This window comes from Tursiops truncatus, chromosome 1 (genome assembly GCF_011762595.2).
Source record: "Tursiops truncatus isolate mTurTru1 chromosome 1, mTurTru1.mat.Y, whole genome shotgun sequence".
Taxonomy (NCBI): Eukaryota; Metazoa; Chordata; class Mammalia; order Artiodactyla; family Delphinidae; genus Tursiops; species Tursiops truncatus.
The window spans coordinates 156,423,261-156,447,240 of NC_047034.1; the positions used below are offsets into that span (position 1 = coordinate 156,423,261).

At 39.5% G+C, this 23,980-nt stretch overlaps 1 protein-coding gene across 1 annotated transcript; it reads left to right on the forward strand.

The window, feature by feature from the left end:
* The first annotated feature begins 964 nt into the window (after nt 1-964).
* On the forward strand, nt 965-20,195 carry LOC109550361 (traB domain-containing protein). The gene is given in 2 exon segments (XM_019937669.3): nt 965-982; nt 18,876-20,195. Coding segments are annotated over 2 exon segments (1,167 nt in total). The 3' UTR covers nt 20,025-20,195.
* The last annotated feature ends 3,785 nt before the right edge of the window (nt 20,196-23,980 follow it).

A 23,980-nucleotide genomic window follows, 5' to 3' on the forward strand; every position in this document is an offset into this window, starting at 1 on the left:
CATATGTTCCCATATCTCTTCCCTCTTGCGTCTCCCTCCCTCCCACCCTCCCTATCCCACCCCTCCAGGCGGTCACAAAGCACCGAGCCAATATCCCTGTGCCATGCGGCTGCTTCCCACTAGCTATCTACCTTACGTTTGTTAGTGTGTATATGTCCATGACTCTCTCTCACCCTGTCACAGCTCACCCTTCCCCCTCCCCATATCCTCAAGTCCGTTCTCCAGTAGATCTGCGTCTTTATTCCTGTCTTACCCCTAGGTTCTTCATGACTTTTTTTTTTCTTAAATTCCATATATATGTGTTAGCATACGGTATTTGTCTTTGTCTTTCTGACTTACTTCACTCTGTATGACAGACTCTAGGTCTATCCACCTCATTATAAATAGCTCAATTTCATTTCTTTTTATGGCTGAGTAATATTCCATTGTATATATGTGCCACATCTTCTTTATCCATTCATCCGATGATGGGCACTTAGGTTGTTTCCATCTCTGGGCTATTGTAAATAGAGCTGCAATGAACATTTTGGTACATGACTCTTTTTGAATTTTGGTTTTCTCAGGGTATATGCCCAGTAGTGGGATTGCTGGGTCATATGGTAGTTCTATTTGTAGTTTTTTAAGGAACCTCCATACTGTTCTCCATAGTGGCTGAACCAATTCACATTCCCACCAGCACCCAGTGACTTTTGATGCAGAATTGAAGATGTGTTTCTCTGATGCAAAGAAAAGAAAATGTCCTTAAGAATAATAAAACCATCATTAGGCATGGGACAGATCTTTCAGGATCACATTTTAAAGGGAAAGAATGACTATTTATGCTAAGATGTTAATTTGTTCATACTTGCTGAATGCCTACTATGTGCCAGACAATGTATAAATAATCATACTTAGATGACCAGTGCTCAAGATAAAGTACCTGGGGTTGTTTTTGTACTTGTTACCCACTATAAGTGAATGCTCCATGGCTGAGGCCAGAAGGGTGAGGAAGACTCTCCCGTTCATCCTTTCTTCTCATGGGAAACAATCATTACCCATAATCTATAGAGGCTTAGGCTGAGGGCAGTGTGAAGGACCACGGTAGGTACATGATTGCAGACCAGAGCCGTGGGGTTCTTAGAGGTACTGGTTGTGAGGGGTGCAGCTCAGAGTGAGGGGACCTGAACATTTCTGCAAAGGGAGATGATTTCTGACTTATCTAGCCACAGTTATCATTTCCACACTTTTCCTATATCATTCCTGCCCCCTTAAAAATTTTTTTTTGAATTGAAATATAGTTGTTTCACAATGTTGTATTAGTTTCAGGTGCACAGTAAAGTGATTCAGTTACACATATATGTATAAATATATATATTCTTCTTTTATATTCTCTCGCATTGTAGGTTATTAAAAGACATTGAGTAGAGTCCCCTGTGTGTTATTACAGTAGGTCCTTGTTCGTTATCTATTTTATATATAGTAGTGTGTATATTTGAAGTTCAAACTTTTAATTTATCCCTCTCCCTGCCTCCCCTTTTGTAACCATAAGTTTGTTTTCTATGTCTGTGAGTCTATTTGTTTTGTAAATAAGTTCATTTGTATCTTTTTTTTTTAAGATTCCACATATAAGCGATATAATATGATATTTGTCTTTCTCTGGCTTACTTCACTTAGTATGATTATCTCTAGGTCCATCCATGTTGCTACAAATGGCATTATTTCATTCTTTTTTATAGCTGAGTAATATTCCATTGTGTGTATATATACCACATCTTCTTTATCCATTCGTCTTTTGATGAACACTTAGGTTGCTTCCATGTCTTGGCTATTGTAAATAGTGCTGCTATGAACACTGCAGTGCATGTACCTTTTTGAATTGTGTTTTTCTCTGGATATATGCCTAGGAGTGGGATTGCAGGATTGTATGGTAGCTCCATTTTTAGTTTTTTTAAGGAATTCCCATCAACAGTGTAGGAGGGTTCCTTTTTCTCCACACCTTCTCCAGCATTTATTATTTGTAGATTTTTTGATGATGGCCACTCTGACCAGTGTGAGGTGATACCTCATTGTAGTTTTGATTTGCATTTCTCTAATAGTTAGTGACGATGAGCATCTTTTCATGTGCCTATTGGCCATCTGTATGTCTTCTTTGGAGAAATGTCTTTTTAGATCTTCTGCCCATTTTTTGATTGAGTTGTTTGTTTTTTTGATATTGAGCTGTATAAGCTGTTTTTATATTTTGGAGATTAATCCCTTGTCAGCCGTGTCATTTGAATTCCTGCCCCTTTTCAGCTACATCCTAGAATTTTGTTTTGTTTTTTTTTGTTTTTGCGTTACGCGGGCCTCTCACTGTTGTGGCCTGTCCCGCTGCGGAGCACAGGCTCTGGTCGCACAGGCTCAGCGGCCATGGCTCATGGGCCCAGCCGCTCTGCGGCACGTGGGATCTTCCCGGACCGGGATACGAACCCGTGTCCCGTGCATTGGCAGGTGGACTCTCAACCACTGCACCACCAGGGAAGCCCCATCCTAGAATTTTAACATGTGACCTTGGGGGAAGTGCATTTGGTGGTTGTTTTGAAAAAAATCAAGCAACAAAGGAGGACCTGTTCATATTACTTTTCAAAGAGCCATTGGAAAGATATATACATATGTATATATATATATATACATACATAATATATGTACATAAACCTATAGACACACAAACACATATTGCATAGTTGATTCTTATTATTTATGTGGGTTGTGGTCTACAAAGTTGCCAAAAACTCTGACTTAGTGGATACTGAATCATTGCTTCTAGGGGAAATAAAAGGGTCAGGTTCCTGCGAGCCTCAGGTTGCAACATTTCTGTCAGCCAATCAATACATAACCTTGTTTTATGTGTTTCTCTTTAAAGACACATTCTCTAATATATACTGTTGACTCACTAACATTGAACTCACGGCCAACAGCACTACAACTCACGCCTGAATGAAGCTCATCTAACACACGTATTTTCTCCCCGAGGCCCACCGCAACTTTCTTGTGCTTGGGAACACTAGACAGCACTTCATCACTATGCCTGGGGGGCCTTTTAAAATAGTAAAATCACCAGAAAAAGCACAAAAATGCAAAAAAAGAAAAATGGGGCGGGGCATTAAATAGACTTCAGATAAGACACTTGTTTATAGTATAAGAGAGTGTTGCCTTGTTCAACCTCAGCTGAGAATGTGCATGTCAGGCCACTCAATTTTTTTGCTGCTCTGGACACGTCCATAAATGACTGTGAAAGTATTGACTTTCGTGTTACAAATAAATTTTACCAAGCAGGGGAATTCATGAACATGGAATCTGTGAATAGTGAGGATCGACTGTATATATACTTGCTAGTCTGTGTACACACACTCACACTCACACACACACACACACACAGAAATGACATGTTACTCAGAGGTTAGGGACTCAACCTAGAGGCAGAAAACACCAGTTAGATTTGACCTGATGCTTCAGAACAGAGACACATGAAGATGAGTTCCTTTGAGGTTGTCTCATTATTATATTGGACTTCTAAGCGTTTATAAGTGACCAGGGTAGGGAGGGGCACACTGGTGTTTCTAAATCTGCAGTTGTACTGAGCTTTTTTAGGACATAAGTCATTAAGTTGTTTGGCTAGACTCTGGGAAGACCTTCAACTCTTCTCAAGTGGACAGAAAATGGTAACATGGAATAGGGCCAGGTGTGAATGTAATACATTTAGAATACATAGTTATGACACAACAGGCTCCAGGTCTCGGGATGGCTCTTGGGGTGGGAAGTCAGCGTACACCCTTAAGCAACTCTGAACAAGGTACTGTAAAAGTCAAGGTGGCTGGTCTCGTTCTAGGCAACATCCTATCACTCACCCAGATCCACCAAGTTGGACACCTGAGAGGTACCTTAAACTACCTTTCCTTTCAACATTTGTGATTCTGCTTCTTTTATATCTCTTTAACCAGGCCATTGGTCATTTTCTGGACCATCTCCAACCAGAGGTGACCACAACTATCACTCAGGTATGGACCATGAGCATTACGTAAGAGGAAAGAGCATATTTGCTTACGTTTCTAGTGCTACACATTAGGCCCTAGACCCTGGGTAGATAGGTGGGTGAGTGAATGGTGAAGTAAAAATTGTCTTTGGTTAATATTTTTTCTTATTATCCAGGAGTAACAATCAGTGATCTATCACTTTCTTATCTGTTAAATTGGACCACTTAGTGAGAAATAATGATGGTGATAATGATAAAAATACTAATGATAGCTAGCTATATAAATATATCAGGCATTGGGCCAAGTGTTTTATTTTTATCAGAGTAACAATGTACCTGATAAAATGTTGTGGTTTTCCCACAAACATATTATTTTGAAAAATTTAAAAGATGATCGAGAGCTTTCCTGGTGGCGCAGTGGTTGAGAATCTGCCTGCCAATGCAGGGGATACGGGTTCGGGCCCTGGTCTGGGAAGATCCCACATGCTGCGGAGCAACTAGGTCCGTGAGCCACAACTACTGAGCTTGTGCGTCTGGAGCCTGTGCTCCGCAACAAGAGAGGCTGCGACAGTGAGAGGCCCGTGCACCGCGATGAAGAGTGGCCCCTGCTTGCCACAACTAGAGAAAGCCCTCGCACAGAAACGAAGACCCAACACAGCCAAAAATAAATAAATTAATTTAAAAAAAAAGATGATTGAAAAGTTGAAAGAAAAGTACAGTGAACATCTACATACCCTTTATCTAGTCTCACCAATTACATTTTGTTACATTTCTTTATTTTCTTATCTCTGTCAGTCTATCAACTATCTCTCTATCTACCTACCCATCTATTATCTACCTATCTTATTATTTATTTTTGCTGAATAATTTAAAAATATATTACAGATATTGTATTGCTTTATACCTATATACTTCATCATGTATCTCCTAAGAATTAAAGGCATTCTTCTATATGATCATAATACCATTATAGTAACTAGGGAATTTAAAGTTAATTCAACACTATCATCTATTATGCAGTCCATATTTAAATTTCATGTACTTAGTTTAAAAGAATAAATATCCATATAAGTCTTTGAAGGGAAGACAGCATTTTTCCTTTCTCTTGATTTTTTTTCTCCCTCAGGCAACCATTTCCAACTCTTTTAGCTGTTTTCTTCCAGTATTATCCATGTTTCTAAATAACATGTTTATTTTGTTTTTTTTTTAAAAATCTACTTACCATTTGTTAACTTCTTTTTGTGTAAGAAGAGGATTTATCTCTCTTATCTCCCAAAACACATTTCTTTCTATCTTCCTAATATGATTATATTATCATTTTTGGGTAATATTAGTATTCAGTATTTATGTTATTATGGTTGTATTAATCTCAGCTTGAGTTACATAGTGTATCATGATTACATTTCTTTTCTTGTACAACTTTGTTGTTTTCCTTGGGTTATAATTGCCCTGATTTGTCATTTACTTGGTTTTCTATGTACCTATCACTATTTTATCCCCAAGCTCCCTGGCAGAATTATAATTTTCTCTTAAATATGTTGACACGTAAAATTATGTATTGATTTAATTCTTGGTCCTCCTGCTCAAACTTGGTTTCTCGCTCGTCTGTCACACTGGAACTTCCCTTCATCATCACATTGGAAATTCCCTTGACTCTCTCCTGTATTAAATTCTTGATTCCCTGGATGCCAGACTTTCTCTTTTTTGATTTGCTCCCTCATCTTGGTGGAGAACATCCTTTAGCGGTTTTCTGAGGAAAGGTTCATGGGAGGCACTATTTTTGAGATCTTGTATGTGTGAGGTGATTTTCTATTATATCCTCCCACTTTCTTAAGAGTTTGGCTGAATATAAAATTATAGAATGGAGATCATCTCTCCCCTGATTCTCAGGATTTTTAACGTATTTCTCCATTGTTTCCGCCTTGCAGTGTTGATATTGAGAAGTCTGATGCTAGTCTTGTTCCTGATTTTTTGAGTGTCAGTTGGTGGGTGATGTTTTCCATCCTTTGTTCTGGTACTTGGGGACCCTTTCAATCTGGAAATTCATGTCCTGGTTTATTGTTTCAATAATTTCCCCTCTTGGTTTCTCTCTTTCTGGAGCTTCTGTTATTTTTTTAAACTTTTTATTGGGGTATAGTTGATTTACAATGTTGTGCTAGTTTCAGGTGTGCAGCACAGTGCATCTGTTACACATGTATATACATCCACTCTTGTTTAGATTCTTTTCCCACATAGGCCGTGACAAAGTATTGAGTAGAGTTCCCTGTGCTGTACACTAGGTACTTATTAGGAGCTTCTGTTATTCAAATATTGGCTGTTCTCATTGGTGTTATAATCTTCTTGTACTTTCCCCCATTTTTCACTTCTCTGGTGCTCTGTGCGTCTCTTTGGAGGTTCCCTTAACTTACTCTTACAACTGTTCTACTGAGGTGTACTTGTTATAATATTTTTAGTTTTCAAGAGTTCTTTTAATATTTCTCTTTAATCATTATAAGTTCTTGTTTTAAGGATACAATAGTTTTCCCTATATCTCTGAGGATATTAGTTACAGGTTTTTTAAAAAATCTATCAATACCTTGTTTCTATTTCCCAATTTTTCCCCCCCTGCTTTGCTTATGTTAGTCTTTCTTCCATGATAGAGCAGTTCCTCAAACATCTGGTGAGCCCCAGTGCCTTTCATATTTAAAAGGGAGGCACCAAAATGCTCAATGGAAGTTCCATGCATATAGCTTTATGGACTAGTGACTTCCCAGTATTGCTACTAGGGAAAGAAAGGAAGAATGGTGAACCCAGGCAGACAGGATTACAGACCCCTACACTTAGGTGAGGGATCTGCATGAATCCTCAAATCCCAACTGAAGCCCCTTAACTTATTTGGTGTTGAACCTCATGAACTAGCAGAGTGCCTGGCTTGCAGAGGGCATAAATCAATGACTGAAGCATAAGCAAATCACTAAATTTTGGAATTACACATATCATATCTTGTTTAACTTCCATGTGTTCATACCCAGATCCCTGTGTATTGCTTCTGGCACTTCTGGTCTGAGGTGCTCTAGAGAGGCTGGAGATGAATGGTAGGTATAACCCATAAAAAGAAGTTATAGAGATCTGTGTTTGTCAGTCAGGGAAACTGAGCCTTGAACAGAGATGTCTTCTCTCCTTTTGTAACATCAGTGTCTTCAGTGGGGACTCACCAAGTTCTTGATATGGAAGCTCCCTGAACATTGAACACAGTCAGTTTAGACAAACTTCAATACATTTCATCTTATCAGTGGAGGACCAGCTCCTGAAACTAGTCCCCCCCACCTCAGAAAAGGGGGGCAAACGCTTATAAACAGGCATAAATGCTGTGGACCTGCAGCCCCTTCTCCAATATCCCAACATCAGCAGTGCATGTTCATGCTAAAGTGAGGAGAGGTTGGGTCTTGTCTGCACCTTCAGTGAGGAATCCATACATATATCAGGCAACCCAAACATATAGCTGACATTTACTAGGCACTTACTATGCACCACAAACCACTTTAAGCCTTTTGTAGATTAACTTATTTTATCCTCTCTAGACACCATGAGAAGATAACTTTATTTCATAGCTATGAAACAGAGGCACAGAAATTATAAGTTATTTTCCAAGATCACATAGCTAATAAAATGCCCATATTAGTTATCTATTGCTGCATAACAAATTACCAGTAGTACCCCCTTATCTGCAGTTTCACTTTCTGTGGCTTCAGTTACCCATGGTCAACTGTGGTCCAAAAATATTAAATGGAAAGTTCCAGAAAGAGACAACTCATAATTTGTAAGGTACATGTCATTCTGAGTAGTGTGATGAAATCTCTCGCCATTCTGCTCTGTCCTGCCCAGGACATGAGTCATCTGTTTGTCCGGTGTACAATAAGATATTTTGACAGAAAGAGAGAGAGATAGAGGGAGAGAGAGACCACATTCAGAAAACTTTTATTACAGTATAATTGTTCTATTTTATTATTTGTGATTATTGTTAGTTTCTTACTGTGCTTATAGATTAAATTTTATCATAGGTATTATATATAGGAAGAAACATAGTATATGTAGGGTTTGGTACCATCCATAGTTTCAGGCAACCACTGGGGGTTTTGGGACGTATCCCCCCGTGGATAAGGGGAGAGTATTGTATTCCCAAATCTAGCATCTTAAAAAAACAAAATTATTTCACAGTTTCTGTGGGTCAGAAATCTAGGTATGGCTTAGCTGGGTCCTCTTGCTCAGGGTTCCTTACAAGGCTGCAGTCAAGGTGTCCACTAGGGCTGCTAGTCATCTCAAGGCTCAACTAGAGGAGGATCCGTTTCCAAGCTCACTCACGTGGCTGTCAGAAGGATGCAGGTCCTTGGGTTTGTTGGACTGAGGGTATGTGATTCTTACCATAGGGCAGCTCAAAACATGGCACTTGGCTTCCATCAGGGCCAGCAAGAGAAAAAGCAAGAGAGCGAGAACAAGATGGCTGCTAGAATCTTTCTGCAACCCAGTCTTGGAAATGACATCCCATGATGGTTGCCATAGTCTCCTCAGAAGAGAAACAAGCCTTGAAGTCCAGTCCTTGCTCAAGGGAAGGAGATTACACAAAGGAGTAAATATGCCAGCTGGCTGGAATCACTGGCAGTCATTTTAGAAGCTGCCTACCACCATGGCAATGATGTAGGCAGTGAAGTTCCAGAGCTGCCTTCCTAACACCAAGCTGTTTCACAAGATGCAAAGGAATGGTAAACACAGAACTCAGGAAAATCGTTTTTCCCTTTGATGGCAGGAAGGAGATAGGATGAGGAGGAGCATATAGGTGGATGTAGCAATACTGATGATATCCTAGTTTTTAAGGCGGTATTCACTTTACTATACACTGTATAACTCACACGCAGATTACATATTTTCTTTTGGATGTACCAAATATTACATGACAAATTATTATTATTTTATAATTTGTTTACTTGTTTCCTTGTGGAAAGAGATAAGAGCAAACACTCACTCTCAAGAATCAAGCATCTCTGTGTGCTTCAATTGGTGATATGCAACAGGATTGCACATGAGAAATGACTGGGAAACTTTTTCTTTTTTCTTCCTTTTGTATTTATTTATTTATTTTTGGCTGCATTGGGTCTTCGTTGTTGCGCACGGGCTTTCTCTTGCGGCGAGCTGGGACTACTCTTCATTGCGGTGTGTGGGCTTCTCATTGCAGTGGCTTCCCTTGGTGTGGAGCATGGGCTCTAGGTGTGCAGGCTTCAGTAGTTGTGGCTGGTGGGCTCTAGAGTGCAGGCTCGGTAGTTGTGGCACACGGACTTAGTTGCTCTGCAGCATATAGGGTCTTCCCGGACCAGGGCTCGAACCCGTGTCCCCTTCACTGGCAGGCAGATTCTTAACCACTACTTCACCAGGCAAGCCCCAAACTTTTTCTTTTTTAATTAATAGATTTTATTATTTTTTTAGAGCAGTTTTAGGTTTATAGAAAAATTTAGTGGAAGGTACAAAGAGTTCCCCATCTCTAGTTTCCCCTGTTATTGAAGTATTGCATTATTGTGGAACATTTGTTATAATTGATGACAATATTTATACATCATTATTAACAAAAGCCTGTAGTTTACATTAGGATTCACTCGCGTGTTGTACGTTCTATGGGTCTTGACAAATGCATAATGGCAAATATCTACCATTATAGAATCATAAAGAATAGTTTCACTGCCCTAAAAATTCCCTTTGCTCCACCTATTCGTCCCTTCCTCTCCCCAACTCCTGGCAATCACTGATCTTTTTACTGTCTCTGTAGTTTTGCCTTTTACAGATATCATATAGTTGGAATCATACAGTATGTAGACCTTTCCAGACTGGCTTCTTTCATTCAACAATATGCATTTAAGTTTCCTCCGTGTCTTTACATGGCTTGATATGTCATTTGTCTTTATCTCTGAATAGTGTTCCATTGTTTGGATATACTACAGTTTAACTATTCACCTATTGAAAGACATATTTGTTATCTTGGCAATTATGAATAAAGCTGCTATAAACGTTTGTGTGCAGGCTTTTCTGTGGATACATTTTCAACTCATTTGGGTAAATACCAAGGAGTGCAATTACTGGATTTTGTATTAAGAGTGTGTCTGGTTTTGTAAGAAACTGCTAATCTGTCTTCCAAAGTGGCTGTACCATTTTGCATTCCCACCAGAACCTAATGAGTATTCCTGTTGCTCCACATCCTTGTCAATATTTGTTGTCAGTGTTTTGGATTTTGCCATTCTAATAGGTGTGAAGTGGTATCTCGTTTTAATTTGCAGTTCCCTAACGGCAGGTGATATTTAGCATCTTTTCCTATGTTTATTTGCCATTTTTATGTTTTCTTTGGTGAGGTGTCTGTTTAGATCTCTTGCCCATTTTTAAAGTGGGTAGGTTTTTTCTTGTTAAGTTTTAAAAGTTCTTCATATATTTTGAGTACAAATCATTTATCAGGTATGTGTTTTGCAAATATTTTCTTCCATTGTGGCTTTTCTTTTTTTTCATTCAACAGTGTGTCTTGCAGAGCAGAAATTTTTAGTTTTAATGAAGTTTAATGAATAAACATTTTTTTCATTCATAGATTGTGCTTTTGGTGTTGTATCTAAAAGTTCATCTCCAAGCCCATGGTTACATGGATTATCTCTTATGTTATCTTCTAGTTTTATAGTTTTGTGCTTTACATTTATATCTGTGATCCATTTTTGAGTTAAATTTTGCAAAGGGTGTAAAGTTAGTGTCTAAATTCTTTGTTTGTTTTTGCATGTGGCTGTTCGGTTTTTCTAGCAACATTTGTTGAAAAGACTATCTTTTCTCCATTGTATTGCCTTTGCTCTTTTGACAAACATCAGTTGGCTGTGTTTGTGTGGATCTATTTCTGGGCTCTCTATTTTGTCCCATTAATTTATCTGTTCTCTCACTAATACCATGTTATCTTGATTACTTTAGCTTTATAGTAAGTCTTTAAGTCAAGTAGTGTCAGTCCTGTGACTTTATTGCTCTCCTTCAGTATTGTGTTGGCTATGGTAGGCCTTTTGCTTCTCCATATAAACTTCAGAATCATTTTGTTGATATCCACAAAATAACTTGCTTGGATTTTGACTGTATTGTATTGAATCTCTAGGTCAAGTTGGGAAGAACTGACATCTTAACAATGTTGTCTTCCTATACATGAGCGATGATGATTTTTAGACAGCTTTATTGAGAGATAACTCACATTGCCACACAATTAAACCATTTAAAGTGTAGATTTCAATGTTTTTTAGTATATTCACAAGTTTGTGTAACTATCAACACTATCTAATTTTAGAAACTTTTTGTCTCCCTAAAATAAACTCCATGCCTGTTAGTACTCCCCATTTCCTCCCAACCACTGCTCCAGCCCAACCACTAATATACTTTCTCTCTCTACAGACTTCCCAATTCTGGACTTTTCTGGACATTTTATATAAATGGATAGTTCATATAAACACAAGGTGTTGTTTTTTGAGACTAGCTTCTTTCACTTAACATAATGTTTTCAAGGTTCACGCATATGGTAGTATGTATCTGTACATTATTTGTTCTTATTGTGGAATAATATTTCATTATATAGATATACCAGATTTTATTTAACCATTCATCAGTTGATGGGCACTTGGATTGTTTCTACTTTTTGGCTGTTATGACTAATGCTGCCGTGAACATTTGTGTACAAGCGTATGAATATATGTTTTCATTTCTCTTGGGTATATGCCTAGGAGTGGAATTGCCGAGTCACATGGTAACTTTATATTTAACGTTTTGGGTAGCTGCCAAACTCTTATGCAAAGTGGCTGCACCATTTAAAAATCGGCCAGCGATGTGTGAGGCTTCTAATTTCTCCACATTCTTACCAATGTTTGTCATTGCCTGTATTTTAAATTATAGCCACTGTAGTGGGTGTAAAGTGGTATCCAATTGTGGTTTTGTTTTGCATTTCCCTATGAATAATGATGTTGAATATCTTTTTATGCACTTATTGATCATTTGTATATCTTCCTTGGAAAAATATCTATTCATATCCTTACCCACTTAAAAACTGTGTTATTTGTTTTTGTCATTGTTAGTTTTAAGAATTTTAAAATATATTCTGAATGTAAGTCCCATATTAGGTATAAGATTTGCAAATATTTTATTTCATTCCATGGGTCATCTTTTCACTTTCTTGATGGTATCATTTGTGGCACAAAAGTCTTAATATTGATACAGTCCAATTTCCTTTTTTCCCCCCTTTTATTGCTTGTACTTTTGTTATAGTATTTAGAAACCATTACTTAATCCAAAGTCACAAATTGGCTTCTATGTTTTTGTTTAAAACTTTTATAACTTAGCACTTATATTTAAGTCTATGATCCATTTTGAGTCAATTTCTGTATATAATTGAGGTAGGAGTGCAAATTTATTCATTTGCTTGTGGATATCCAGTTGTCCCAGCTTCATTTGTTGAAAGAGTGTTCTTTCTCCATTGAGTTGTCTTGCCGCTTTTGTTGAAAATCAACTGATTATAAATGTAAAGGTTTATTTCTAGACCCTCAATTCCATTCCATTGATCTATCCTTATGCCAGTACCACACTGTCTTGATTGCAGTGTAATTTTGCAGCAAGTTTTGAACTTGGGGAGTGTGAGTCTTCCAACTTTATTTTACAAGATTCTTTTGGCTATTCTGGGTCCCTTTAATTTGCATATGAATTTGAAGATCAGCTTTTCTGTTTCTGCAAAAAAGGAAGTTAGGATTTTGATAGGGGTTGTGTTAAATCTGTAGATGAATTTTTTGAGTATTGCTATCTTAATATTAACCCTTCCAATCCATGAACATGGAATGTCTTTCCATTCATTTATATCTTTAATTGCTTTCAACAATGTTTTGTAGTTTTAAGTGTACAAGTCTTGTACTTCCTTTTCCTGACTATGTTATTCTTTTTCATTCTATTTCTTAGTATGAAATAGCATGCTATTGTAAATGGAATTGAATTCTTAATTTTTCCCATAATGTTTATTGCCAATGTATAGAAATAAAACATTTTTATAAATTAATCATGTGTGTTGCATCTTTGCTGAGTGCCCCCCCCCCGCCCCAGTGCAATATTGAATAGAAGTGGCAAGAGTGGACATCCTTGTCTTGTTCCTGACATTAGGAGAAAAGCGCTCAGACTTTCACCGTTAAGTAAGATGCTGTGGGTTTTCTTCCATCCCTTTAGCAAGTTGAAAAAGTTTCCTTCTATTTATAATTTCTTGAGGTTTTTTTTTTTAATATTGAAAGGTTATTGGATTCTGTCAAATTATTTTTCTGCATCTTTTGAAATGATATATTTTGCCATTTATTCTATTAATATGGTGCGTTACATGAATTGATTTTCGGATAGTAAACTAATTTGCCTTCCTGGGGTAAATCTCAGTTGATTATGGTATAGAATCCTTTTCACATGTTGCTGACATCAGCTTGTTAGTATTTTGTTAGTGATTTGTGCAAATATATTCGTAAGGGATACTGGTATGTAGTTTTCTTGTGACATCTTTGTTTTGTTTTGATATCGGGGTAGTAATGACCTCATAGAATGAATTGAGAAATGTTTGTCTTCTATTTTTTAGGAAGATTTCATGAGGGATTGGTACTGATTCTTCTTTGAGTTTTGGTAGAATTTACCAGGGAACTTATTTGGGCCTCGGCTTTCCCTTGTGGGAAGTTTTAAAATTACAAATTTGATTTCTTTACTTGTTACAGGTATATTCAGATTTTCTATTGCTTCTCAGGTCAGTTTTGGTAATTTGTGTTTTTCTAAGAACTTCCTATTTCATCTATTTTATCTGATTTGTTGGCATAAAGTTATTTGTAGTATTCCTTTACAATTCTTTTTATTTCTGTAAGGCTGGTAGGGATGTTCTCATTTTCATTCCTAATTTTAGTGTCAAGTATTCTTTCTCTGCTTTTTTCTTGGTCACCCTAGTTAAAGGTTTGTCAATTTTCTTAGTCTTTTTAAAGGACCAAATTTTTGTTTTTATTTTTTTAAAATCATTTTTCTATTCTCTATTTCATTTTTTCTGCTCTAATCTTTATTATTTCTTTCCTTCTGCTTTTTTTAGGGGTTTAGTTTACTCTTATTTTTCTAGTTGAAAGAGTAGGTTATTAATTTGAGTTCTTTCTCATTTTTAAAAAAATAGTTTTTGGGCTTCCCTGGTGGTGCAGTGGTTGAGAGTCCGCCTGCCGATGCAGGGGACACGGGTTCGTGCCCCGGTCCAGGAAGATTCCACATGCCACGGAGCGGCTAGGCCCGTGAGCCATGGCGGCTGAGCCTGCACGTCCGGAGCCTGTGCTCCGCAACGGGAGAGGCCACAACAGTGAGAGGCCCGCGTACCGCAAAAAAAAAAAAAAAAAAAAAAAAAGTCCCTCTATCTGTAGTAACATGAAACCTCTTCCCTATAGGCAAACTGGGAATAGAGTGATTGGGTCCCCAGTCATCTCAGCCTGCTGAGCCTAGAGTAGAGCTTTTCCCCTATAAGTAGGGGCTGAGTGAGGGAAGGGAGACTGGTCCTCTCTGCAGCAGCAACCAGAATAGAACTTCTGCAACCTGGGGCTGGGGAGGGGGATGAGCAAAACCAGTGGACTGCCCCCTGACAAGATGAAACAGGAGCTCCACACTGGGAGCTGGAGGGAGAGGGAGCCCTCTTCTTCTTGGACACATTGACTTGGGGCAGCGCTTCTGTAATGTAGAGCTGTGGGGTAGGGGGTAAGGGAGTGAGTTGTGGCTCAGATACCATAGACTCTCACTGTTCTTACTGAGGTTTAGTAGATTTTCTAGAGTGAATGTTTCTCCCATTGCTGTACATATTTAGGACAATTTCTAGAGACTTTAAATAATTTTTTAAAAATAATTTTCACCAATTAAATAGTTGTTTTGCTGGAGAGAGAGAGAGTCTGCCAAGCTCCTTTTGCACCTTTCAGGAAGTACTTCCCCTTCATGTATATTTTTAAAAGAATAAGTAGGACTAGGTGTAGCTTGCTTGGGTTGAACACCACCCAGCTATTCTCGACAGTTGAGGTTGCTGTGACCAGAAAGGAGGAAAAACGAGACATAGTCCTTGGTGGCACTAAATTATAAAGAAATAGAAGTTGGCTGCTGATGGGCTTCCCTGGTGGCGCAGTGGTTAAGAATCCGCCTGCCAATGCAGGGGGTATGGGTTCGAGCCCTAGTCCGGGAAGATTCCACATGCCACGGAGCAACTAAGCCCGTGCGCCACAACTACTGAGCCCACATTCTGCAACTACCGAAGCCCATGCGCCTAGAGCCCGTGCTCCACAACGAGAGAAGCCACTGCAATGAGAAGCCCACATACCACAGCAAAGAGTAGCCCCTGCTTACCGCAACTAGAGAAAGCCTGTGCACAGCGGCAAAGACCCAACACAGCCAAAAATAAAATTAAAAAAAAAAAAAAGAAGAAGAAGTTGGCTGCTGAGTGGCCACATATTTGCCTTTCACTTCTCTGAGAAATCAGTCTCGTTACTCAGCAACTCAAAATTATGGCAGCAGTAAAAGTGCAATTGCATTTGTGTGAAGGCCTAACGTAGCCTAGTGCTTTGGATTGCTGTATAAGCTCAGTGCACAAATGCCAAGGCAGGAGGTTGATTAGCAAGAGGCCATTGATTTAAAAAAAAAAATCAAATTATGTAGTTAAAAGGGAAAGTGGAACTTGGTAGAAATGAAGAAATGCCATTCCCAAACTGGGTGACTCTTGTTGGAAGAAGACCTAGTTAGCGGTGGGCTGATGTAGGCCAGGGAGGTCTCAGATCCAGAGGGCAGGCATGTTTACCAGGGAAGGAGATTCACTTGGTGGCGGTATGATCAGAAGCCCAAGGGTGTTGCACCAGCCAGGCAAGGACGTGCCAGGATGGAGTAGTCTCAGCAGGTGGTTAGCTTGCTGCTTGCAGGATACCCCCTGCACCTCGGCCCCTCATAGCCTTGGGAAAATGCATGCTGAGGCATGAGACAGATCCCCAGTGTTCATGGGGCACAAGATCAGAATGGGTCCAAGCACCAAGGCTGACAAGATGAATCTTGAACAGCAGGCTATGGGCTTCTTAAATTCTTCTAAGTACCAGATGATTGGGTTTTGAGCCTGGGGTTTAGCTAAATCTGTGGTGGAAGCTGATTGGCTATAGCTGTAGGCATTTGAGACTCTTGGGGACAGAGAATTATGTAGGAGAATACAGCTCTCCTTAGTTGGCAATTCAGGTAATAATAATAATCACAGTAGTCATAGTAGTAGTGACAGCAACAGCACCTATATACCACTTATAATGTGCCAAGCTCTCTTTCTAAGCATACATTTAATCTTTAGGAAAATCTCATGAAGTAAGTAACATTATTACCCCATTTTAGAGATGAGAAAGCTAGAGGCATAGAACATTTAAGTAGTTGGGCCTGTATTGCACTGCCAGCACTTATTGGAGACAGAGCTGAAACCCAAGCATCTGCTCCATGGTCCATATCTTCCTACTGCATCTATCACATCAGATGATTTCTGAACTTTTTTACTCATCCCTAAGTGGGAAGAACAATAGATACCTCATCAGAATGTAGAGAAGATTAAATATCTGTGAGAGTACATGTAAGCCAGAAATTATGCTCCCTACGTTCATTATTCGTGATTGCTACAATCCCCAGGCTACCCTCAAATACAACCCCTCTGCCTGCTTCTTCTTCTTCTTTTTTTAAATAAATGATTGCTTTTATTTATTTATTTTTCATTGCGCTGGGTCTTCATTGCTGTGTGAGGGCTTTCTCTAGTTGCAGTGAGTGGGGGCTACTCTTCATTGTGGTGTGTGGCCTTCTCATTGTGGTGGCTTCTCTTGTTGTGGAACACGGGCTCTAGACGCATGGGCTTCAGTAGTTGTGGCACGTGGGCTCAGGAGTTGTGACTCATGGACTCTAGAGCGCAGGCTCAGTAGTTGTGGCACACATAGGCTTAGTTGCTTTGTGGCATTTGGGATCTTCCTGGACCAGGGATCGAACCCATGTTCCCTGCATTGGCAGGCGGATTCTTAACCACTGTACCACCGGGGAAGTCACTGCCTGCTTTTTTTTTTTTTTTTTTTAACATCTTTATTGGAGTATAATTTCTTTACAATGTTGTGTTAGTTTCTGCTGTATAACAAAGTGAATCAGCTATATGCATAGATATATCCCCATATCCCCTCCCTCTTGCATCTCCCTCCCACCCTCCTTATCCCACCCCTCTAGGTGGTCGCAAAGCACCGAGCTGTGCTATGCAGCGGCTTCCCACTAGCTATCTATTTTACATTTGGTAGTGTATATATGTCAATGTTACTCTCTTACTTCGACCCAGCTTACCCTTCTCCCTCCCCGTGCCCTCAAGTCCATTCTCTAGGTCTTGTGTCTTTATTCCTCTCCTGCCCCTAGGTTCATCAGAACCATTTTTTTTTTTTTTAGATTCCATATATATGCGTTAGCACATGGTATTTGTTTTTCTCTTTCTGACTTATTTCACTCTGTATGACAGAGTTTAGGTCCATCTGCCTCACTACGGATAACTCAATTTCGTTTCTTTTTATGACTGAGCAATATTCCATTGTATATATGTGCCACATCTACTTTATTCATTCATCTGTTGATGGACACTTAGGTTACTCCCATGTCCTGGCTATTGTAAATAGAGCTGCAATGAACATTGTGGTACATGACTCTTTTTGAATTATGGTTTTCTCAGGGTATATGCCCAGTAGTGGGATTGCTGGGTAATATGGTAGTTCTATTTTTAGTTTTTTAAGGAACCTCCATACTGTTCTCCATAGTGGCTGTATCAATTTACATTCCCACCAACAGTGCAAGAGGGTTCCCTTTTCTCCGCACCCTCTCCAGCATTTGTTGTTTGTAGGTTTTTGATGATGGCCACTGACTGGTGTGAGGTGATAGCTCATTGTAGTTTTTTTTTGTTTTTGTTTTTTGCGGTACATGGGCCTCTCACTGTTGTGGCCTCTCCCGTTGCGGAGCACAGGCTCCGGACGCGCAGGCTCAACGGCCATGGCTCACGGGCCCAGCCGCTCTGCGGCATGTAGGATCTTCCCGGACCGGGGCACGAACCTGTGTCCCCTGCATTGGCAGACGGACTCTCAACCACTGCGCCACCAGGGAATCCCCTCATTGTAGTTTTGATTTGCATTCTCTAATGATTAGTGATGTGCATCCTTTCATGTGTTTGTTGGAAATCTGTATACCTTCTTTGTAGAAATGTCTATTTAGGTCTTCTGCCCATTTTTGGATTGGGTTGGTGTTTTTTTTTTCCATATTGAGCTGCATGAGTTGCTTCTAAATTTTAGAGATTAATCCTTTGTCTGTTGCTTCGTTTGCAAATATTTTCTTCTATTCTGATGGTTGTCTTTTCATCTTGTTTATGGTTTCCTTTGCTATGCAAAAGCTTTTAAGCTTCATTAAGTCCCATTTGTTTATTTTTGTTTTTATTTCTATTTCTCTAGGAGGTGGGTCAAAAAGGATCTTGCTGTGATTTATGTCATAGAGTGTTCTGCCTATGTTTTCCTCTAAGAGTTTGATAGTGTCTGACCTTACATTTAGGTCTTTAATCCATGTTGAGTTTATTTTTGTGTATGGTGTTAGGGAGTGTTCTAATTTCATTCATGTATATGTAGCTGTCCAGTTTTCCCAGCACCACTTATTGAAGAGGCTGTCTTTTCTCCATTGTATATTCTTGCCTCCTTTATCAAAGATAAGGTGACCATATGTGCATGGGTTTATCTCTGGGCTTTCTATCCTGTTCCATTGATCTATATTTCTGTTTTTGTGCCAGTACCAGACTGTCTTGATTTCTGTAGCTTTGTAGTATAGTCTGAAGTCAGGGAGCCTGATTCCTCCAACTCTGTTTTTCTTTCTCAAGATTGCTTTGGCTATTTGGGGTCTTTTGTGTTTCTATACAAATTGTGAAAATTTTTGTTCTAGTTCTGTGAAAAATGCCATTGGTAGTTTGATAGGGATTGCGTTTAATCTGTATAGTCATTTTCACAATGTTGATTTTTCTAATCCAACAACATGGTATATCTCTCTATCGTTTGTATCATCTTCCCTGGTGACCGAGCTGGTGGCCGAGGACGGGAGCTGGGTGCACATGGTGGGCATGGCGCACTTCAGCGATGACAGCATAAAGGACATGGTGAAGACCATCTGGGAGGTGCAGCCTGACGTGCTGAAGGTGAACTAGTGTACACTGCTGCGTTAGGCCAAGGACATCAGCCTGGAGGAGCTGCAGTAGGCCATAAGGCAGAACGGGGTCATGTCGGAACTCATGCAGATGCTGCTGCTGAAGGTGTCCGCCCACATCACTGAGAAGCTGGGCATGGTCCCTGGAGGTGAGTTCAGGGAGGTTTTCAAGGAGGCCAGCAAGGTGCCTTTCTGCAAGTTCCACCTGGGTGACCAGCCTATCCCCATCACCTTCAAGAGGGCCATTGCCACCCTCTCCTTCTAGCAGAAGATCAAGCTGGCCTGGGGCCTATGTTTCCTGTCAGACCCTATCGGCAAGGATGATGTGGAGTGGTGCAAGCAGGACTCCCTGGAGCAGATGATGGCTGAGATGATCGGCGAGTTCCCCGACCTGCACTGCACCATTGTGTCTGAGTGGGACATCTATCTGACCTACATGCTGAGGCAGGCGGCCTGGTGCCTGGAGCTGCTGCATGCCTCTGATGCCGAGTGCAGAAAATGCGTCCCCTCTATGGTGGTGGGCATTGTGGGCATGGGCCATGTCCCTGGCATCGAGAAGAACTGGACCACTGACCTCAACATCCAGGAGACAATGATGGTCCCCCTGCTCTCCGTCTCTGGCAGAGTGTCTTGGCTGACCATGAAGGCCACCTTTTTGGGCCTCCTGGGCTACGGCCTGTACTGGATGGGGCGCCATGCCAGCAGCCTGGTTTTGTCACTGCCTGCCACCCAGTACTGCCTGCAGAGGGCCCCCGAGGCCTGGTCACACAAGTAGGAAGTACAGAGGGAGCCACCACGTCCGTCCAGGGGGCTGCCTGTGGCTGCTCCTGTGACACAGCCAAGGGGCACAGGGGCTGGCCTCCTAAGGAGCTCCTGGGTGTCACCCCCCATGGGGGTCCAGCTTAGCCTCGCCTGCCCTCTCCCAACTGGCCCAAATAAAGAATTATTTCACTGTCAATAAAATAAAATAAAATAAAATAAAATAAAATAAAACAAAACTACCCTTCATCAGTGTCTTATAGTTTTCTGCATACAGGTCTTTTGTCTCCTTCGGTAGGTTTATTCCTAGGTATTTTATGCTTTTTGTTGCAATGGTAAATGGGAGTGTTTCCTTAATTTCTCTTTCAGATTTTTCATCATTAGTGTATAGGAATGCAAGAGAGTTCTGTGCATTAATTTTGTATCCTGCTACTTTACCAAATTCATTGATTGGCTCTAGTAGTTTTCTAGTAACATCTTTAGGGTTCTCTATGTATAGTATCATGTCATCTGCAAACAGTGACAGTTTTACTTCTTTTCCAGTTTGGATTCCTTTTATTTCTTTTTCTTCTCTGATTGCTGTGGCTAGGATTTCCAAAACTATTTTGAATAATAGTGGTAAGAGTGGACATCCTTGTCTTGTTCCTGATCTTAGAGGAAATGCTTTTAGTTTTTCACCATTGAGAATGATGTTGGCTGTGGATTTGTTATATATGGCCTTTATTATGTTGCAGTAGGTTCCCTCTATGCCTACTTTCTGGAGGATTTTTACCATAAATGGGTGTTGAATTTTGTCAAAAGCTTTTCCTGCATCTATTGGGATTATATATGTTTTTTATCCTTCAATTTGTTAATACGATGTACCACATTGATTGATTTGCATATATTGAAGAATCCTTGCGTTCCTGGGATAAACCCCACTTGATCATGGTGTATGATCCTTTTAATGTGCTATTGGATTCTGTTTGCTAGTATTTTGTTGAGGATTTTTGCATCTATGTTCATCAGAGCTACTGGCCTGTAGTTTTCTTTTTTGTAACATCTTTTTCTGGTTTTGGTATTAGGGTGATGGTGGCCTCATAGAAAGAGTTTGGGAGTGTTCCTCCCTGTGCTATATTTTGGAAGAGTTTGAGAAGGATAGGTGTTAGCTCTTCACTAAATGTTTAATAGAATTCACCTGCAAAGTCATCTGGTCCTGGACTTTTGTTTGTTGGAAGTTTTTTCTTTTCTTTTTGTTGGAAGATTTTTAATTACAGTTTCAATTTCAGTGCTTGTGATTGGTCTGTTTATATTTTCTATTTCTTCCTGGTTCAGTCTCAGAAGGTTGTGTTTTTCTAAGAATTTGTCCATTTCTTCCAGGTTGTCCATTTTATTGGCATAGAGTTGCTTGTAGTAATCTCTCATGATCTTTTGTATTTCTGCAGCGTCAGTTGTTACTTCTCCGTTTTCATTTCAAATTCTGTTGATTTGAGTCTTCTCCCTTGTTTTCTTGATGAATCTGGCTAATGGTTTATCAATTTTGTTTATTGTCTCAAAGAACCAGCTTTTATTTTATTGATCTTTGCTATTGTTTCCTTCATTTCTTTTTCATTTATATCTGATCTGATCTTTATGATTTCTTTCCTTCTGCTAATTTTGGTATTTTGTTGTTGTTGTTCTTCTTTCTCTAATTGCTTTAGGTGAAATGTTAGGTTGTTTATTTGAGATTTTTCTTGCTTCTTGAGGTAGGATTGTATTGCTATAAACTTCCCTGTTAGAACTGCTTTTGCTGCATCCCATAGGTTTTGGGTCATTGTGTTTTCATTGTCATTTGTTCCTAGGTATTTTTTTATTTCTTCTTTGATTTCTTCCATGACCTCTTGGTTATTTAGTAGTGTATTGTTTAGCCTCCATGTGTTTGTATTTTTTATAATTTTTTTTCTGTAATTGATATCTAGTCTCATAGCATTGTGGTCAGAAAAGATACTTGATACCATTTCAATTTTCTTAAATTTACCAAGGCTTAATTTGTTACCCAAGATATGGTATACCCTGGAGAATGTTCCATGAGCACTTGAGAAGAAAGTGTATTCTGCTGTTTTTGGATGGAATATCCTATAAATATCAATTAAGTCCATCTTGTTTAATGTGTCATTTAAAGCTTGTGTTTCCTTATTTATTTGCAGTTTGGATGATCTGTCCATTGGTGGAAGTGGGATGTTAAAGTCCCCTACTATGATTGTGTTACTGTCGATTTCCCCTTTTATGGCTGTTAGCACTTGCCTTATGTATTGAGGTGCTCCTATGTTGGGTGCATAACTATTTACAATTGTTATGTCTTCTTGGATTGGCCTCTTGATCATTATGTAGTGTCCTTCTTTGTCTCTTGTAATAGTCTTTATTTTAAAGACTATTTTGTCTAATATGAGAATTGCCACTCCAGCGTTCTTTTGATTTCCATTTGCATGGAATATCTATTTCCATCTCCTCACTTTCAGTCTGTATGTGTCCCTAGGTCTGAAGTGGGTCTCTTGTAGATGTTATATATATGTGTTTTGTTTTTGTATCCATTCAGCCAGTCTATGTCTTTTGGTTGGAGCATTTAATCCATTCACATTTATGGTAATTATCGATATGTATGTTCCTAGTACCATTTTCTTAATTGTTTTGGGTTTGTTTTTGTAGGTCTTTTCCTTCTTTTGTGTTTCCTACCTAGAGAATTTCCTTTAATCTTTGTTGTAGAGCGGTTTGGTGGTGCTGAATTCTCTCTCTCTTTTTTAAAAAATTTATTTATTTTATTTTTGGCTGTGTTGGGTCTTTGGTGCTGTGTGCAGGCTTTCTCTAGTTGTGGTGAGTGGGGGACTACTCTCTGTGTGGTACACGGGCTTCTCATTGCGGTGGCTTCTCTTGTTGTGGAGCACGGGATCTAGGTGCCTGGGCTTCAGTAGTTGCAGCACGTGGCCTCAGTAGTTGTGGCACACGGGCTTACTTGCTCCACTGCATGTACGATCTTCCTGGCCCAGGGCTTAAACCCGTTTCCCCTGCACTGGCAGGTGGATTCTTGACCACTGTGCCACCAGGGAAGGCCAGTGGTGCTGAATTCTCTTAACTTTTGCTTATCTGCATAGGTTTTAATTTCTCCATCGAATCTGAATGAGATCCTTGCTGGGTAGAGTAATCTTTGTTGTAGGTTTTTCCTTTCATCACTTTAAATATGTCCTGCCACTTCCTTCTGGCTTGCCAAGTTTCTGCTGAAAGATCAGCTGTTAACCTTATTGGGATTCCCTTGTATGTTATTTGTTGCTTTTCCCTTGCTGCTTTTAATATTTTTTCTTTGTATTTAATTTTTGATAGTTTGATTAATATGTGTCTTGGCGTGTTTCTCTTTGGGTTTATCCTGTATGGTACTGTCTGTGCTTCCTGGATTTGATTGACTATTTCCTTTCCCATGTCAGGGAAGTTTTTGACTATAATCTCCTCAAATATTTTCTCAGACCCTTTCTTTTTCTCTTCTTCTTCTGGAACCCCTATAATTCGAATGTTGGTGCGTTTAATGTTTTCCCAGAGGTCTCTGAGATTGTCTTCAATTCTGTTTTCTTATTCTTCTCCCTGGTAGTTATTTCCACCATTTTATCTTCCAGGTCACTTATCTGTTCTTCTGCCTCAGTTATTCTGCTATTGATTCCTTCTAGAGTAATTTTAATTTCAGTAAGTGTGTTGTTTGTCACTGTTTGTTTGTTCCTTAGTTCTTCTAGATCCTTGTTAAATATTTCTTGTATTTTCTCCATTCCATTTCCGAGATTTTGGATCATCTTTACTATCAGTACTCTGAATTCTTTTTCAGGTAGTTTGCCTATTTTTCCTTCATTTATTTGGTCTTGTAGGTTTTTACATTGCTCCTTCTTTTGTAACATATTGTTTTGTCATTTCATTTTTTTTTTTGATGGGTGGTGCTGTGTTCCTGTCTTACTGATTGTTTGACCTGAGACGTCT